Genomic DNA, 20699 nt, shown 5'->3' with positions numbered 1-20699 from the left:
GCCTTTGCTCAGCCCAGTCTGTTTTTTCTCCAGCTCACATTGTGCTGGTGCACGCCAAACCATGTCCAATTTCGAACAACTTTGGACTTTAAAGTCTGGGCCGCCGGGGACAGAAGAAAGACGAGGTTACTAGAACAGCGGAAGTGTGCACATCACCAGGGGCCAGTGCTGGAGCTGAAGCATGGCGACTGCTTGAGGAAGGCTTGCCACCAGTGCTGCCACATAGTATGATGGATGCAAGCATTGGCGTAGCACGCCTGCCGCCGCGGAAGCGGGCTGGCACTTGCCAAAGGCAGCAGTGGTGAGCGAGTGCCATTGTTTTCTGAAGTTTTTCAGTACCTGAGCATGCCAGTGTAATATCATGCTTTAGAGACAGGATGCTTCAATAGGATGCAGCGTGCGGAGTGTATGGCTTCACCAAACGAGTAGGAGAAGACGTCAAGCTGGCGAAAGCGATTTCTGGACGGTTCTCGGAGGCAGTTTGTGCCGTGATATCGCCAGCCGCAGCATCGCGTATTTACTGCAGGAAAGTGTGGACACCACGGTGAGGATTTAAAGCGCCAGGAGGAGCGGTGAAGACACGCGAAGTTACGCGTGAGTAAGCGGTGGGCGCGGCGCTGATGCGGCGATACGGTGTTGTGCGGGCTTACCGTGAAAGCGGGGATGCGTGATGTGCGGTGAGTGCCGAAGACAGATGCCGGTAGTGCTGGCGGAGGGTGAAAAAGATGCGGTGCCGGGATAGCCGGATGTGCGAGCGATGGGTATTTTAGAAAAGGCGTAAAAAGGGGAAAGGGCGGCGAAATTTGAAAAAGTGAAAGGGCTGTACGCGCAGCGGTGAAGTATGCGTAGCGTTTTGATGCAGTGGCTAAAGAGCACATGGGTGAAAGTACAGCGGTTTTTCTGTGATATACGTTTTAAAAGCGAGTGAGCGATGTGTGGTGTGTGTGCGTGTGTGGCATCGCTTTGATCACTTTAGGTGATTTATCGACGACGGTGATGCGGTAACGAGCTGGCGCTGGAGAAAAGATCACCATTATGGCGCATTTGTACTAAAGGTGTGGGCGTATTTACAGGATGAGCAGTTATGGCTCTTGGACGGTGTCTGTAAAAGGTAGGCTGATGCAGACGCAGAGCGAAACCCTATCTCTGCACTGTTGGAGCTGAGGCATGCCATCACCTGAGGTAATCGGGAGTTCAAAGGAGAGCCTGGACAGAGTTTTAACAGCGAGCTTAGTATAAAATTGTTTGCGAGGGCGCGGGTGACGCACCTGTAATCCCAGCTACTTTGACGGTTGAGAATCGCTTGAGGACCTGGGAGTTCAAGACTGCAGTTCGTCGTCCTGTTTCTGCCTATTCAGATGCAACTTGCTTTTTTTTTTTTTTTAGGAGGAACCACGTGGGATCACTTTTTCGTGGGTACGGGGAGCCGGACTCGCTGCTCGGGCACCCGGATGTACCGGAAGAAATGCCTAGTGACTTGAGTGTTGGCATAACAGGGGACAGTGTGTCTGATGGCACGGCCTACGTACCCAGGAGAAGTCACGCCTGAAATCACTGCAAAGGATCATGTAAAGAGCACACGGGGACAGCACGATGGTAGGAAGTCTTGCCTAAGAGAAGGTAATAAAAGTGGACTGTGAAGAGACAGCAGTGGCAGTGAAAGGAGCCGAGGGATCACCGCCCTACCGGAGGGTGGTGGGTGGGAGCTGCGGCGGGGGCCGTGTTTTTGCAGGGATTTCGTTGTTTTATAAAGGGCGGATGCCGCGACGGAGGAAGCGGTGAAACAGTTGTGCACGCCGCTGTAGCGGAGCTCGCCATTGCAGCGGGCCTTCCAGCGATGAGCGGACCCCATGCCAACTCAGCTTGGGCAAGCCGCCTGAGTGACCAGCTTCAGTGTGCAGGCCGCCCACAGGCCCTGACGAAACCAGCGGGAGCGGGGGGGCGGGGAGCCCAGGCGTGCCAGAGTGCTCATTGCACCTGACGCACGCCCTGCCTGGGTGGGCTGAGCCGCCAGTTCACCCGCCAGGAGCCCAGGAGGCCGGGCGGATCAGGAGGTCAGGAGGTTAGCAACAGTGAACTTCAACCACTCGAAGTGGCGAAACTAGTTTCAGCCACTGCCCTTGGGGCGTGCCACCGCTCTTAGCAGGTATCCCACCAATGAGTTTTTTTTTTTCCGTTTAGTTTGCTCGTGAAAATCAAGTTAGCTTTTGTCAAAATTTCACGAACTTCTGACTCGTCAAAGGCATGTTTATGAAATCTTGATTATGGGTTATCGTCAGTTCTTCTTGTTTCTGAAAGGCCTAGAAATTTCTGGCTGGATTAGAATGTCAGTTTGGCCTTTTAGCGGTTTCTGCCATTCTGCTCTTTCTTTTGGTTATGTTTTTAGTTCTTTGCTGTGAAATGTTTAAAGTCTTAGAACGCATACACACCACTGAGTCTCCATCCATGCAGGATGGTCTGGACTTCAGCTCAGGTGAGCCAGTCTTAGCTAGGAGTAGCTGAGCTGTAGTGGTTTTTTTAGATGCATTCTCTAAATAACCTATATGCTGCTTCACAGTTGAATATATATATTTTTAAAGGATTTTTAGATATTTTAAAATATATATATATATATTATACCCCTTTTCTCCCCAATATCCCTCGTGGTGGTGCGGTTAATCACCTCAGTCCAGGTGGCGGAGGACAAGTCTCAGTTGCCTCCAATTCTGAGACAGTCAGCCCGCACCTCTTATCACAAGGCTCGTTGTGTATGACACCGCAGAGACTCACAGCATGTGGAGACTCATGCAACTCTCCACGATCTACGCACAACTTACCACACGTCCTATTCAGAGCGAGAACCACTAATCACGACCACAAGGATGTTACCCCATGTGATCTGACTGCAGTCACTCAGCACACCCTGGATTCGAACTCGCGACTCCAGGGGTGGTAGTCAGCGTCAGTACTCACTGAGCTACACAGGCCCCTCAAATGTTTGTATTTGTATTCTCAGAGAACAATTTTTTTTAAAGGAGTTTTAGATATTTATATTGGAAAACAAGCCAAAACAAAAACAAATCAAAAACGTATTTTGTTGCAGTGTATAATGTGGCGAAGACTTCCCTCTCTCACCTCTCTGTTCACGTCAATCCACCTTTAACTCACAAAAAAATAAACTCACTCTTAATAATAAAGCTGCGTATTGCCAATTTTCTTCACAATAACGAATGCACAGTGACACATAAATCACGTTATAATCTAGCTGCAGCAAGATTATACAGGGACGAACAGTTTCAATCTCTCCACCTTAGATCGGGACAATTCGCGCAACTCATAAATGCCTGATCTTTTGTAAAGCTGGTGCTATACAAATAAGGTGCTATACAAATAAAATTGACTTGACTTGACTCATAGAAGAGGCAATGACCTCACAGAAAAATGCCGGTTTCAGAGTTTGAAGTTATTTACATGACCTGCTTCCATATTAGTTGCACTTTAATAAAGCTATAACTCATTAAAGATGTAACAAAGTGGTGTTTCCTTTAAAGAAGCTCGACACACAAATTTTGCTCCGGCTCCACTTATTACACAATGAGAGTGCTTCTGTATTTACCTATTTTGTATTTTTGTATAATTACCTCATACTTTGCGATTTACTTCACCTGAAGCTGTTTGTAAAGTTAAGAGTGCATCTGGACTGTGATATGTGTTTTTTCTCCTCTCCTCAGTCAGCATCATCATTAGAGTTTAATGTGATCTCATGTTACGTTAAATGAGATCAAACGACTATTCGACAACTGACTTTTTTATTGTCGACTTTGTTGATAATGTCGACTAATCGTTCAGCCCTGGTTTACTGGGGTTATGGTCCTGCATGATGGCAGTGTACGGAGCAGCTTGGTAGTTTGCTATTCAAAATAGCCAAAAAGCTCTTTTGAGATGCCAAATGCCTAGCTTTGACAATAGACAAGAGTTACCAGTTGCAGTCATGGGAGGAGTGAAATACATGTTGTCAAGTTGGACAGTTCTTAGTTCTCATAGCGGACCAGCCACAGATAAGATCAAAGGCTGATATTGCGGGATTCACATTCTTGCACTTTGTTGCTAATAAAGTGGATGTGATTTCAATTATGTTGCTTTTTTCACACTTTTGAAACAGAAAAGAAAAACATAGATTCATAGAATCAACTATAACCCCCATTATTCCCTTTCCCCCTCCCAATCCCACCCTGACCCTCAACAAATATTCCTGTGGTCACGACTTAAGTTACAGACAAAAAAAAAAAAAAGAAAAAGAAAGAAATATAAATATATATATATAAAATAATAATAATAATCACACACATTTAAAATTGCACTTCTCTCTACAATGCCCCTCCCCGAGAGTCCTCCAAAATGAATTAATCTAAGTTGCTTAGCCTTCTGTATGACAATTCCTCGAATTCCACTATGCTGTGCACCACTCTTGAAGTGAGGATGCTCCAGCAGATTTCCATCCCCTAAGAATGATCTATGCTATGCTACTCCCAAAAATAGTACAGAGCAGGTGGCGCAGCTGTAAATACCTAAAGAACGGAAATATGATAATCCCAAAATGTTGAATAAATTTTCAAAGGATCTCAATATTGTATCAATATTATTAACCTCCAACACAATCCACTCTGACCAGCAGAAAGAGGACTTATTAATAAATAATTTTGGGTTCAGTGATATGCTCAAGGTAAATGGTCTGCACTTACACTCACCTAAAGGATTATTAGGAACATCTGTTCAATTTCTCATTAATGCAATTATCTAATCAACCAATCACATGGCAGTTGCTTCAATGCATTTAGGGGTGTGGTCCTGGTCAAGACAATCTCCTGAACTCCAAACTGAATGTCAGAATGGGAAAGAAAGGTGATTTAAGCAATTTTGAGCGTGGCATGGTGCCAGACGGGCCGGTCTGAGTATTTCACAATCTGCTCAGTTACTGGGATTTTCACACACAACCATTTCTAGGGTTTACAAAGAATGGTGTGAAAAGGGAAAAACATCCAGTATGTGGCAGTCCTGTGGGCGAAAATGCCTTGTTGATGCTAGAGGTCAGAGGAGAATGGGCCGACTGATTCAAGCTGATAGAAGAGCAACTTTGCCTGAAATAACCACTCGTTACAACCGAGGTATGCAGCAAAGCATTTGTGAAGCCACAACACGCACAACCTTGAGGCGGATGGGCTACAACAGCAGAAGACCCCACCGGGTACCACTCATCTCCACTACAAATAGGAAAAAGAGGCTACAATTTGCAAGAGCTCACCAAAATTGGACAGTTGAAGACTGGAAAAATGTTGCCTGGTCTGATGAGTCTCGATTTCTGTTGAGACATTCAGATGGTAGAGTCAGAATTTGGCGTAAACAGAATGAGAACATGGATCCATCATGCCTTGTTACCACTGTGCAGGCTGGTGGTGGTGGTGTAATGGTGTGGGGGATGTTTTCTTGGCACACTTTAGGCCCCTTAGTGCCAATTGGGCATCGTTTAAATGCCACGGCCTACCTGAGCATTGTTTCTGACCATGTCCATCCCTTTATGGCCACCATGTACCCATCCTCTGATGGCTACTTCCAGCAGGATAATGCACCATGTTACAAAGCTCAAATCATTTCAAATTGTTTTCTTGAACATGACAATGAGTTCACTGTACTAAAATGGCCCCCACAGTCACCAGATCTCAACCCAATAGAGCATCTTTAGGATGTGGTGGAATACGAGCTTCGTGCCCTGGATGTGCATCCCACAAATCTCCATCAACTGCAAGATGCTATCCTATCAATATGGGCCAACATTTCTAAAGAATGCTTTCAGCACCTTGTTGAATCAATGCCACGTAGAATTAAGGCAGTTCTGAAGGCGAAAGGGGGCCAAACACCATATTAGTAGGGTTTTCCTAATAATCCTTTAGGTGAGTGTATATAGCACCTTTTTAACCTTAACGATATTCAAAGCCCTTTACACTGTGACTCATTCACCCATTCACACACCAATGGCAGTAGAGCTGCCATGCAAGGCACTAGCCTGCCATTGGGAGCAACTTGGCGTTCAGTGTTTTGCCCAAGGACACTTTGGCATGGGGAGTCATGTGGGCCAGGATTTGAACCACCAACCCTGCAATTAGTGGCCAACCTGCTCTACCAACTGAGCCACAACCACACAGCTGGGTACATTAAGGTAACATTTAAATAAATGTCCGAAATAAACACTCTGGACATTACTGTCCATACCGAGTGCACATGCGAGATAACGGGGTGTAACTTAAATTCTCTGATTAGTTTGATAGAAAGGCTTTGCAATGGTGAAATAGGGGCAAGAATTTCCAGTTCAATACAAAACCAGGGAGGGGCTCTCTCAGGTGGAAGTGACCAATAAACCAAATGTCTGAGACCGAATGCATAATAATAAATCAAAATCTTGGGTAGGCCTAGCCCATCTTTGTCAATCGGCCTATGCAGCTTACTGAAATGTAATCTGGGATGTTTACCATTCCAAATTAAGTACTTACTATGCTATCAAATTGCTTGAAATAAGAAAAGGGGACATCTACAGGGAGGGAATGTAGCAGGTAGTTGAATTTAGGAATACAATTCATTTTAATAACATTAACCTTCCCAATCATAAAGAAATATAATGAAGCCCACCTGCCCACATCACTCGAAACCCTTTTTAATAAAAAGTCAAAATAAACTGTAACTAAATCACACAAATTTGCTGGGAATAAAATACCCAGATACGTAATGTCCTGTTTGGGCCACTGGAAGGCATCCGGCTGAAAAGTTGTTACCGGGCAGTACGCTGTAAGAGCCAAAGCTTTGAATTTAAACCAATTAACTCTGTATCCCAAAAACTTAGAAAATGAATGAATAATTTTGTGTAGGCAAGGCATAGATATAGTAGGGTCAGAGATGAATAATAAAATATCATCTAAGTAAAGCAAAAGCTTATGCACCGCACCACACCTCCCACCACCACCCCTGGAAAATCCTCCTCCTTTCTTATTTCAGCTGCAAATGGTTCCAGAGCAAGACAGAACAATAATGGGGAAAGAGGGCAATCCTGCCGTGTGCCCCTATCCAGAGTAAAATAATCTGAAATTAATCCATTCATTTGTACAGCCTCTATCTGGTGTCTATTCCAAAATAGACATACATTTCCAAAATATTAAAAAGATAATCCAATTCTGCCATATCAGAAACACCTTTTCAGCATCAAGTGAGATGGCAGCGACCGGAGTCTGATCATTCGCCACTGACCACATGATATTGATGAAATTAATATTTATGAAACTAATATACTAATGTTATCAGAAGAGCTACGGTCCCAAATAAACCCCACCTGATCTATATGTATAAGAGATGTCATAACTTTACTTAATTGATTAGCCAACATTTTTGACAATATTTTAACTTCTAGCTGGATCAGGGATATTGGACGGTAACACTTACACTCACTTGGATCTTTGACCTTTTTAAGAATCAGACTGATCCGGACTTGCGTCATTGTTGGCGGAAGTTTTCCATTCTTTAATGATTCCATATAAACTTCTAGCAAAAGCTGAGCCAATTCTGTAGCATAAGATCTAAAAAACTTAGCGGCAAGGCCATCTGGCCCCGGAGCCTTGCCTGTAGGCAAGGCCTTAATTACATCACCAAGCTCCTCCAAGGTTATCTCAGAGTCAAGACAATTTTTTTGCTCAGCCATCAGTTTAGGAAGTTCTAATGGTTCCACAAAGTTTCTAATATCCTCATCACTAGACGAAGACGTGGAACTATAGAGATCAAAGTAGAATTCTTTAAAAGTATTATTAATATCAATGGCTGAGGTAAATATTTCACCACCAGCAGATTTCACTGAGGGAAAGGTAGAAAAAGACACTCTCTGTTTTATATATGTAGCCAGACGTTTTCCTGCCTTTTCCCCTCACTGTGTATGACTGCCTTTTCCTGAATAGCCAAAACTCCACCTTCCATGACAAAATAGTATTATATCTGTATTTAAATCGGGTCAATTCTCTGAGGCCATCAGACATTCGGCGCTTCAGCTCTGCACTTTTAATATTCCCTTCCAACTCCACAAGTTTTTGTGCTTTGGAGTTTTTGGTGAATGGGGCATAATGTATGAGCCGGCCCCTAAGAACCACCTTAAGTGCCTCCAAGCCACATCCACAGAGGATACTGAGGATAAAGACATTGATTTCAGCCTTTAGCATTTGTTGGAAATCAGGATTTTGCAAAAGGGATACATTAAAGCGCTAACTATATGATTTCTTTATCTCCCTATGAGGCAACACCTCTAAACACACCAGGGCGAGAGTCAACAACAGATGAAACAAGGGACTTAAATATCTAAAAAATATCTGATGAAAAAATTATAGGGGGCTTGCACACCAAAAGATTATCCATCAAAAGATTAAAGTCTCCTCCCAATATTATATCATGAGGGATGCCAGCGGATTGCAACATTCCTTCAAGATCTATAAAAATACCCTTATCATCAATGTTAGGTTCATAAATAATAGCCAAAATAAGACTTTGTCCCTGAATATCAGCTAAAACAATAATGACTCTTCATAATTTATCTTTTCACTATTTGAGACATTTGAATTGTAGATATTTACTTATCAGTGTAATGACTCCCTTGCTCTTACTCGAGCCAGCACTATAAGAAATGCCCACCCCATAACTTTCCAAATTTTTCAGCTTCCTGCGTAGAAAGGTGCATTTCTTGAAGAGAAAGGTGCATTTCAGGAAGTTGAGAGATAACCTTCCTTCTTTTTATGTAGTGCCACAACCCATTCACATTCCACTTGGAGAGAGACAATCCACTCATATTAACATTTTACATTTTGACATATAAAAAAAAAAGATTGTGTGCAAAAAACAAGGTTATAAAGACACATTCCAACATTAGAGCGACCATTGGAACCTAAATATCCCCCAGAACCAAACAAACAGATAAAGAAAAACTTGTGCATTAACCCGCGCACGACAGTGCAAATGCCGTCCATCCATCCAAACTCAAACAGTCCATACACGCCTATGAGAACCTACTTGACAACTTTGTCGTCGTCGTCGGATTAATCAAGTCCGGTGTTTCTATATAAATTTTGTGAGACAGATAAGGCAAAAGATAATCTATAAAACAAACTCCTGCCAATAGGTGGAATAAACACAGAGAGCATGTGGATTCATCCATAGAACTGTCCTGAAGGTGTGTTTTGTCAAACAGTCAAACGAACGTTCAGTGAGCCGGTCCACTCGGCTGCAACGTGAGTACCACAAGATGACTTACTCACACCACTGACTTTATGAAGGTCATCACTTGCTGTGGGCATGTGAATGTTTTATGTTAGCATCTATTCTCAATTTGTCCGGGAATATCAGTGCAAAAGTGACCTTCCTTTGATGTAAAAGTTTCTTGCATTCCTTGAATCGATCATGCCTCTATCTTGTCTAATTCGCAAAGTCCGGGAACAAGAAAATGCTGTGGTTTTCCCTTTACTTCTTGCATCTTTATCAGATGATCTCAGAAATTTGGCCAGAATTGATCGGAGCCTGCCTCCCTCTGCGGCTCGCCCAGTGGATTAGCAGATAATTCCCTCTCTGATGACACCAGATAATCGATCTGTTTCTCGACATCCCCCACTCATGTAACCACCTCAGTGAACACCACTTCCATGGCAGTGATCATTCAACATATCACAGCAAGATCCTTCAAGTCGGCAATGACCTATGAGAGCTTTGCCGACATGTTCAGAGTCTCTCGCCGCATTTCTCGCATCTCTCCGACTACCAGGCTTGCAGCCTGCTCAGGGGCGTCAGCTTGAGAACGTAACTGTCTTTTAATGTCTCCAGAGCCCGAGAATTTTGAATTCTTTGACATAATGTCCTCCTAGAACAGTTATGGAACAGAGTGTTTCAAATCTCACTGGTTTATATCATTAAAAGTGTTTAAACTAGCAAAATGCGCAGAGCTCGCCATTCACGCGTCCGATCCTGGCATGGCGTCACATGACTCCCAATTCTTTTGCTTTTAAATTAAAATGAATATGATGAACAAGTCTCCAAATGTACCAGTTATTTAATTTCCCACAAAACTTTGTACTTTATGTTTTTTATTTTTTGGGGTTACCTCCCCCCTATCCTCCCTGTAATCTACACCCCTGCTTCACATGCTATAGGAATTACCTTAAATAGGAGTTTCCTACTCAGAAGTTGCACATGAACGACCACTCAAGTCATAATCATGACTGGGAAACTCAGAGATAATTTTGATACACAAGTTTGGGAGTTGGGGGAGATGCAAACTTTCAACATGGTGGAGTAGAGGGTGGTTTCCATTGTGAATGATAGGTTTTTATTCATTTTTCTAAATACAGCTAATTGTTGGCACTTACCATTTCGGTCATATACATTTATTTATAACAGAAACCATTTGATGCATATTGTACATTTTTACACAGATTGACTACCATATATTTGCCCAAAATACAGTAATCTACAGTTATCAGAGTTATCAGGTTATCAGTTATCCAGTGTCTAAATAAGGTCCCCGTGAAATACGCAGGAATGCCCTCCGCTTTTCCTGTTCTTTCTGACAACAAAGCACTTGACATACTTGTAATTACCACTTCCAAAAATGCTGTCTAGGCAGGCATCTCACTAGGTTTGTAGTCAGCCACTGACTGCGCTCTGATGCCTCTACCTGCAGTTCTAGTGTGTAGTCAGTAGAGGGCGTCAGGAGGACTGGTGTGTGTGTGTGTGTGTGTGTGTGTGTGTCGTGTACTGCGCATCTCAGCTGGCGTTCAGAGTGAGTTCCAACCTGCTCGCATTCTCCATCATCACTCTCATCTCTCTATGGCGGATCATACAGCCATGCACTGCATATGGGGGAGTAAAACAGCCGAGGTGAAGGGGATGGAGAAGCAACAGAAGACAGGCTTCAGTCTGGTCAGGATCATGTCCCAGAATTACAGAAAGCGGAATAATAAGAATCCGCAGCAGCATCACAACAACATGCCCTTCATGATTCACTGTCACATTGGCAAAGAGATCAAACACATATGCAGCAACTGCAGCCGCGTCAGCCATGCACAGGACGGTAAGTAAAGATTAAACAATGTCGGCGCACGTTTGTATTATCAGAACTTAAAACACATAGCGGTCGACGTGACCAAACTGTACGCACACGTTGTGAGCGGCAAAAGCGCGATACAGCACGCGTTCTTGCGTTGCGTTTTCGTTAAATTGTTGTTCTAAAAACATGCTCTAGATGGATTTTGGCCGTCGCCTCGCGTGTCATGATAGTCTGTAGACAAGGCGGTATGAGTGAATGGGACTCTTTATTTATGTACGGGTCAATGCCGTGACGCTTATTTATTTTTCTCGGATTTAATACGTTAATTAGAAATGCAATTCCCACAAAACATTTATGATGATAATTTTTTCTATTTCTGATAAATCAGTTTAAAAGTTTTCTGTGGCTCAAAGTAAAAAAAATCTTCAAAAATGTAACCATACAGATACTGTAAAATAAATAAAAGCATTATTAAAAGCTGACATTAATAAAAAAATTTTTTGGCATAAGTAGTCTTGAAAAAAATCTTGTAATATTTATTTTAAAAGTGTTCGTTTTGTCAATCAAATCTACGTCAGGTGGTGTAACCAACATTCAGGTAGCCATTTTGTTGTAATGTGACAGAATAACTAACTAATAAAAGGAAGGGCCCTTTAGACCCTCATTACGTGTCAAAAATATCAGATATTGTTACATTTTTGTGACATTTTATTCAGGTCAATATTATACAGTACTGTGCAAAAGTTTTAGGCACTTGTGAAAAATGTTGCATAGTGAGGATTTCTTCAAAAATAATTGAATAAATAGTTTTCGTTTATCACTTAATACCATACAAAGTCCAGTAAATAAAAAAAAAAGCTAAATCAATATTCGGCGTGACCACCTTTGCCTTTAAAACAGCTCCAATTCTCCTAGATAAACCTGGACACAGGTTTTCTTGGTTGTTGGCAGATACAACGTTTCAAGCGTCTTGGAGAATTCAGCACAGTTCTTCTGTCTATTTCATCTGTCTCAAGTGCTTCTGTCTCTATATGTAGTCTCAGACTGACACAATGTTCTGTGGGGGGCTGTGACATCTGTTGCAGGGCTCCCTGTTCTTCTTTTCTAATCTTTTCTATTCACAAAAGTAATGTTTGAGAGTCTAAAATTTATATATCCTATTGACACTAAAGCTGAAGATATAAATAACCATCTTAAGTCAAAAGTTTTTGTGAAACATCTTATGTGCCTAAAACATTTGCACAATACTGTATATAGTATAATATAGTATTTAAGATATTTGTATAAATTTTTTTATATATACCTTGAAAAACATGTTTGAATTTCAATGTGCAAGGAAACAATTTTATACCTTTTTCTTGATGGTTACACCACTTCACATTTATGAGAACAAGTCATTAAGTCAGATTTTGTATAAGATTTGATAAACTATTTTTGAAAATGTATGAAACCAACACGGACACAAATTAGCCTACATTTCTATGAACTTGATGGACGTGTTAGGGGGCGTCACACAGACTGAACTTTTTATTGTGCTGGGTTTTCGCTATGTTTTTGCATCTTGCGTCATGAACTTTGGGTTTTCATTTAAAAATGGTTGAACTGTAAAACTGCATCTTGATCTATGCATTCTTTTTGATTGCTTTTTAACTGCGTTTAGTTCTTTTTCAGGACAAATTCATTTGTCTAGTGTGACAGGCGCAGTCACATTTGCCTTTGCATGGCGAAATTCCTTGGGCGAAGAATGCACGAGCAGACATTAAGCATGTGAAACCAGCAAAAAATTCATTGCTTAGCAGCCTTTTTTATTAATGCTGCGCTTTATACTCTGGGATGAGTTAAGTTAAAAGAAAATCGCCGCTGTAATTAAATCCTTGTCCATTTAGAAAATTCAGTGTAGCTGTGAATGAAGCACACACATTGGCCATTGCTAAAGCGAGCAACTTCCTATTGGTCAAAGTGGCAAATTTGCCTGCCAAATTTCACCAAATTTGAACTCCATGCGAAATCCGTAATGGGGAATTCTTCTTCTGGATTATTTTGGATTATTTTTGGATTATTTAACGCATTTGCATTAACATAGATATAAAACATAATACAAATAATTAATGGGTTCATCCATTTGTGTGGTTGACACTTGTAGTGGGAATAGATGTGTGTTATAAGTGTAAAGACACCAGAGTTCAATCATGTTTTTCAAGGTAAAGAAATTACACAAAAATTCTTCACCACCGTAAAAGTCCATCGCGTGGATTTCCATTGAGATGACTGTATTTCACTCACAGAATTGTGACATTCTCTTATTGTGCAATGACCACTTGCAGCCAAATCCAAAAAGTTGTATGCTTGTTGTGTAGCTTTGTTTAATTTTAAACAAATGCGTTGCATCATGAACAATTCTGCACATTGGTAGATGCTGCCGTTCCTTGTACTGCACTCCCAAATTTGCACCCCATCTACAACACAACAAAGCTAGACACTCCCTCTATTGTCAACTAAATGCTGATCAAAGTTGTGTACGCAACTTTGCTGATTATAACTGGAGCATTCTTTTTTCACGTGCGCTTGCGGTGTAGATTATACAATTGGAGCACGAGGAAACGTGTCATAATATTAAATCCGATTATTGAATCCTCTCCATTAAATTCCCTTTGATTAATCTTCGTCACAAGAATTTTAATATGATTAGGCCATAACTATAAATACCCTGCTGGCTTTAGAGCTGTGTGAACATCACATGCCTAGAGGCACATGTTATTTCAGAGATTCCTAAATTGTGTCCTTTCATTCCCATATTATTGAAAAGCTATGGGTTGGAAAACTGCTTCGGAATATCTAGCTATATAATGTTTCTGCTTCGATTTGCTTTAATCTTCTACATTCATAGAGGTGCATGTGTTGAATGTCAATAGTGACTGAGCATTGCCTCTGTATTTGACCTACTTTTGTGAATGCATTAGAAGCTGTGTGATTTAAACATCCAGTTGGCTTAGAAATGGCACAGAATGTGCTGTCCATAGAGGTACAGAGTGCTGGGCGACATTTTCTTCCAGTAATCAAGGTGAAAGTGAGCTGAATCTCTTGTGACCACACAGATTGTCTGTGTTCATACTTGTTCAACATCCTCAGCCTCTTTGTTCTCCTACAGCAGAGGAGGTGGAGAAATTGGCATCCATTCGCTCAGAGTCCCTGCTGTCTGGCACACACACACCACCCATTCACTGCAGGAGCAAGCTCAGCACACTGGAACGCCTCTTCAAACCCTGGAAGTGGAGGAAGAAGAGGAGTGAGAAGTTCAAACAAACATCCACAGGTAAAATAAAAAAGTAGGGCTGTCAGTCGAACAGAATTTTCAATTGTGATAAATCTCCCGATTATTTTGGAGTTAGTGCATTGCATTAGCTTGTTCAGGTACATTTTAAGGAAAGAGTTCTGCAACAGAGCTGTTAACCCTTGTACACTTATTAAAACAGAACCCCAAATATGGAACCCCCAATTTTTTCATTTAAAGAAATGTAATAACACTATCTTTACTTAAGTAAATGCACTACAATTCTGTGTTTGTTTTGGGATTTTATGGTATTTTTGACCTTATTTACCACTTAAATACTCATTCATGTTAATTTAAAATAAGCACATTTTATGTTATCTTCACCTCACTTTTCAATTTCAGTAAATTGAAAGATTGCCAAAACATCCAAATATGTCATGCAATGGGGGTCTTTGGTTATATACAGCTCTGGAGAAAATTAAGAGACCACTGAAAATGATCAGTTTCTCTGGATTTAATATTTACAGGCATGTGTTTGAGTAAAATTAACATTTTTGTTTTATTTTATAAAGTATTGACAACATTAAAATATTGTAATTTAGAGCATTTATTTGCAGAAAATGACAACTGGTCAAAATAACAAAAAATATGCAGTGTTTTCAGACCTTGAATAATGCAAAGAAAACAAGTTCATATTCATTTTTAAACAACACAATACTAATGTTTTAACTTGGGAAGAGTTCAGAAATCAATATTTGGTGGCATAATCCAGATTTTTTCAATCTCAGCTTTCATGCGTCTTGGCATGCTCTCCACCAGTCTTTCACATTGCTGTTGGGTGATTTTAAGGAGTTGCTACTCAGTCACACTGTTAGAATAATTTAGTCACATAAATTAGGTGTTAACTTTTAACTTTTTATAGATGGTATAGATAACCTCACTGTTGTTAATACAGTACATTTACATCTACATCTAACTCTAAATCAATGCTGTAATGTAGAATGAGCATTTCAGTGGGACAGAAGATGCAATATTATTGGCCTTTTCACTTTCAAAATGTAATAATACCATTTTAATTATCAGTTTCTGTCTTGGCATTTTCATAATACAAATATTGTTTTTTGGTAACACAAAGTCTGAGAACCATACAAAAAGGGGCCACTATGTTTGATTTCTCATATTTAATAAAAAAAAGAAGCATAAAAGCGTTTGAAGGATTTTTGGTGTACTTCTACGGTCTTTTGTTAACGGTGTCACTGTGACGTCATCGTGAGAAACAAATAAATAAATAAATGGCCCCAAAAATTGGGGCCACATTGCAAAAGAGAAGCACCTAAGTTTGCTGCCATTGAAAACTTAGCTTAACAATTTACTTATAGATTATAGCAAGTTGTTGCTCACGATGACTTCACAGTGACGTAATTATGTTTTTTACAAAAAGTCAGTGTAACGTTTATCATTAACAACGCTGTCAAAGTGGATGGCAGGCACAACAACGCGCTACAACATGGGGCGCCATGTTGATTGCTTTGGTTTGATTGGATCACATGATTGTGTCACATGACAACAAATACGTCATCGTTTTCAAATATCTCCGTTTTCATTGTCCACACTACAACGTGAAGATGCCGTTTTAAAATGTATCCATTTGGGACAGCGTTTTCAAAAAGCTCAGTTTTCGCTGGTCAAATACGTAGTCTTAGTGTGGACGGAAGGACAAAACTTGTGTTTTCAAATGAAAACGTATTAATGTGGACGTGGCTAACATGAAGACTAATATACTGTACTTTCATATACATCAAATAACACTACTTAATATAAAGGGTTGTTTGAAACCGCAAAGCTGCACGTTTTACATTTCTTTATTATGCTATATACATTACAAAATAACATTTTGAATAGACATTCATTTTATTCATGTGATGAGTCAGAGAGAGTCTGCTGTCATGTGAAACTAGGTTGGAGCCACCATTGAGATATATCTGTGATCGTTTTATTGAAATAATTTACACACTGCAGCACCTGCACTTTTTATCTTCTCTTTTCTTCTGAAAATGTGAGATCCCATGGAAGAACGTGTGGTGAATAATAATGGTTCACTTATAGCTGTGGTTCTCAACTGGTTTGGCCTCAGGACAAATATTTTACATTGGACATCATGTGGTGAGCCAACACAGTTTCAAAATTGTTTATCCTACTATAGTAAACAAAATGATTTATGTATTATTACAAACAATATGTACAACAATTATCCTGACATGGGCTGAACCCTCTCAGAACACAACACCAGTTAAGCACTGCTTCAAAAGAGTACATTTCAGATGTGTGAATTGGATATTATGCAGTCATTGTTCATTATTTGAAAAGGAAATTATGGAAATGTGTCTGAAGGTGTTTGTCTGTGTGTCCACAGCTCTGGAGAAGAAGATGTCCATGCGTCAGAGCAGAGAAGAGCTCATCAAACGAGGTGTGCTCAAAGAGATCTTTCAAAGAGGTTTGTGCATTTGACCTCTGACCCCATAAATAATGACCTTTCTTCTTGATAATGTATGATTATCTTGTACTTGTCACTGATTTTATTGAGCAGTGCTCAAAGATACCTAGCGCATCATCATTCTGCTGACTTTAATTGATATAATTAAAGATGTCATGACAACCAGCTTCTTTCTGGTCAGTCATAAAGTTAAGGTCACTAGTTTACAAACAACTTAGCCAAATATATTTAAACTCAGTTTATCACAATTCCTGGCATTAAATTCCTGTCTTAGATCACTACTTTATTTTAAGAATGTATAGAATAATGGTAAAGAGAATGATTTATTTCAGCTTTTATTTCTTTCATCACATTCCAGTGGATCAGAAGTTTACATACACTGTTAGTATTTGGTAGCATTGCCTTTATATTGTTAATGTTTAAGGCCTACCTTCAAACTCAGTGCCTCTTTACAAATAGAAATTTATTTTTCAATGGGCTAAGTGCTTTTAAAGGGGCATACACAAGGACATTTCTAAACTGGCTTTACTTTCGAGCTTCATTGGGTGATGCCTATAACCCCATCATGTGAAAATCAAAAGAATCAGACAAGACCACAGAAAAAAATGTTGTGGACTCAAAGTCTGGTTCATCCTTGGGAACCATTTCCAAATGCCTGAAGGTACCACATTCATCTGTACAAACAATTGTACGAAAGTATAAACATCATGGGACCACGCAGCCGTCATACCGCTCAGGAAGGAGACGCATTCTGTCTCCTAGAGATGAACGTAGTTTAGTTCAAAAAGTGCAAATCAATCCCAAAACAGCAAAGAACATTGTGAAGGTGCTGGAGGAATCAGGTAGACAAGTATCTATATCCACAGATAAACGAGTCCTATATCGACATACCCTGAAAAGCTGCTCAGTAAGGAAGAAGCAAATGAAAAAAAGACTCCAATTATTCATAAATAATATTGTATGTGTTTATAATTTTAAGATAAACAGAAATGTAATTATGCATTTTAGCCCACAAAGTTGTGTTCGTCCATAGACATTAAGTCTAATTTTCAGTTCAAGCACCACCCTTGCTGTTTCATTGAATATCTTAACCTCTGAGTTGTCTAGAAGCTTAATCTAGGTGTCATTAGAAGAAATACTCCCCTTTGCAATCAAGAGTCGAAAACATATTTACTGATGATCGGTTTTGCATGCCTTTCCTTCTGGATTGCATATATTGTTCTGGACATGTAAGATATAACATTGGATTATTCAGCCAAGCTAGCTCACAGACAAGTAAACGATGGCTAATTGTTTAGATAACTTTCTAATGTAAAGGCAGATATAATGTTTTTTGCTATTCAACACAGCAAAAAACAGCAGTAACAGCAGCAATAATTGGAGCATAAAAGAGACGTTTGTATTTGATGACTTAAAAGAATTTTTCACTTGGTGATTCGTTTGAAAATTTTTGGAACTTTGGTATAAGAGCAACAAAATTAACGAGAGCTTTCATTTGAAATATGACTTGTCCATTTATGTGCTATATGAAGGACTTTTATTTTTATATAAATATTTCTACCCCATTACCTCTGGGGGGGTGCTAATTTTCAACGTGAATGTTTTGAGGCCTTATTTTGTTATTTTAAGTAACTGCAGAAGTGAAGATATCTCTGAAAAATTCAGATTCTAATCTTTCAAACGATACCTCCTATGAATTACTTTTGTATAAGGAGACTTTAACGTTTTAAGCGTAAACGTTTTTCGCAGTATAGTGCCCCTCTTTGGATATTTCAATTATTCTTGATGTTATTTTTTCTTAATTTTGTTTCATTGGTCTTTTCCTCTTTATTTTCTGTAATACACTGTGTAGAATGTTCTTGGCATTAACGATAATACGCGCTGGGCATGTCCGAAATCTCCCGCATGGTTTGCTTCACTTTTGTAAAGTATCGCGCCTCCTAGTTGATGGCTTAGCGCAATGGGAGAAAGGAGCCTCTGGTTGTTCCTTGCAGGATACTCAGCCTTACAAGCTCCAATATGGTTAGGATTAGGGTGGGTTTAGAGTTAAGGCATCTGCTGCCTCCCCAGGAACAAACTGAAGCCCCTTTGTACAATGGCGCTCTATATGCGTTCGATTGTGACTGTCATCACTTCAAATTAAAAACATGCCCCACAGTATAAACTTCCACCCCCAAAACTGATTGACAGGTGTCTGTGTAAGGCATCAGAAATGCAAGTGCAAAGGGAATTTCCATTTGAATTTTGGCAGGCTCCTAACAGGATGCAGAGGAAGTGAAATATCAAAGGGGGAAATTGCTTTTGCTATTTTGATATGACAGGATTATAACTCATAAGACATGGGAAATGCAATGGCAAATGGACTCCAATTATTAATTTTTTTGAGTGTTGGCCCATTTTTTAGAACAAGTGCGGTAAAGAACAGAGGGCACAGGTCAACAATCGTGTGACTGATTTCTTTTGTGCTGTTAGACTGCAGGGTTCCTGTCGTGAATCAGGACGGGCGTTTAGAGACTGGGCTGACGACAGGGTCTCTACCCAGTGCTCTAGACTGTGACAGGACTGCAGAGATCACAGATGCACAGAGGTCGGGTGAGTGTGTCCTCAGTGAGGTCTCACGAGGTGCTAATGTAGAATAATGAATCTAATATATGATAATTGTGTCATAGCACCCTGTAATATGTGTCCATTTGTAATTGGACACAGAAGGCACACTTCATATTTTGCTTTAGATGGAAAATATCAGCGCAAGTGTCACCTGCAAACAAATTTCTGCCCCAGCCCCACAAGTGCCATCAAACGGAATTGCGAAATTAAACATTGTTTTCAAAACAGCTTTCTGAATATGCCCCTCTTCTGCCATTGATCGAACAAACATATAGTCCCGCCCTCAACTCATGCCATTGGTCGAGTCAGTGTTATTGTCTCTCTTTGAGATGGGTCATTCAAAACAATAAAGGATATTCATAGCGCAGAAGAGAGACAGTGTTTACAATTTTTGTGAAATTACCATATGACCTATTACTTATAGTTGTGTCTTCATGTTATGAGGGGATAGTAGAAAGTATTTTATCTCTGGTGTTAATACTGTATATTGTTTACTGCATTTTGTATTTTACAGTGTGAGTTATGTCCCCGAAATTTGTACTTGTTGCTTTTGGATGTACTGTATAGAAATTTTGATCCACATTTTAGACTTATTTCTTTTAATGTTTTCTTTTTCTGTTGTGAGTTTATGTATTTCAGATAAACCAGAGGTCGATCGATAGTGGATTTTGCCGATACCGATAACTAAGGTGGTGGGAAAGGCCAATAACCAGTCAATCGGCCTATAGTTTTTAAAATCTATAAATAGAATGTCAACAAAACAAAAAAAATCTTTCTTTACTTTGGCGCGCAAAGACAGTGTCCAAAATGAATATAATCCCAGCTGCAGGTTTTTTTTTTTTTTTGTTATACCAAAAGTGCAAGAATAATCAGGTAAAATTCAGATTTGGTGCATAACACAGGACTTTTAAGTTAAACAAGCCCAAAAAAAAGACTCTTATTTTGAAATGATGAAAAACTATCAGCATATTTGTATTTTATTTTTGCTGATAACCAAAAAGCAACTATCGGCACCGAGGGTAAAATAGATATATCGGTCTACCTCTACTCTAAACTGCACGTAAAAACAAAGTGAACTATGGCTGGTTGTTGGTCAGACAGGCTCTTCCTGTCTAAGTGAGCGGTTCTTGGCCAAAATATGTTGCAATGTGTAACATTTTATGCTATTGGTTAAAAATGTGGATTCGTGAAACTACACGAGCCCTTTACAATTCATGAAACACAGAAAAAAT

General features: G+C 40.0%; 1 protein-coding gene across 3 annotated transcripts in view; it reads left to right on the top strand.

Annotated features, from left to right (window-relative positions):
• The window catches only part of LOC127649626 (phosphatase and actin regulator 1-like), a 66869-nt gene that overhangs the window by 15002 nt on the left and 31168 nt on the right, over positions 1 to 20699 (top strand). Inside the window, exons 1-4 of one of the 3 annotated variants that reach the window (XM_052134838.1) lie at positions 10866 to 11119; positions 14247 to 14408; positions 16780 to 16860; positions 19333 to 19452. In XM_052134838.1, the coding sequence (XP_051990798.1) occupies positions 10876 to 11119; positions 14247 to 14408; positions 16780 to 16860; positions 19333 to 19452 (607 nt within the window). In that variant the 5' untranslated portion in view covers positions 10866 to 10875. Of the gene's footprint in view, positions 1 to 10865; positions 11120 to 14243; positions 14409 to 16779; positions 16861 to 19332; positions 19453 to 20699 lie in introns of those variants that run through there. The other 2 variants (XM_052134837.1, XM_052134839.1) reach the window with 2 other exon arrangements.

Source organism: Xyrauchen texanus, chromosome 9 (assembly GCF_025860055.1).
Source record: "Xyrauchen texanus isolate HMW12.3.18 chromosome 9, RBS_HiC_50CHRs, whole genome shotgun sequence".
Classification (NCBI taxonomy): domain Eukaryota; kingdom Metazoa; phylum Chordata; class Actinopteri; order Cypriniformes; family Catostomidae; genus Xyrauchen; species Xyrauchen texanus.
The sequence above is the reverse complement of the archived record's forward strand: the minus strand, read 5'-3'. Positions and strand labels throughout refer to the sequence as shown.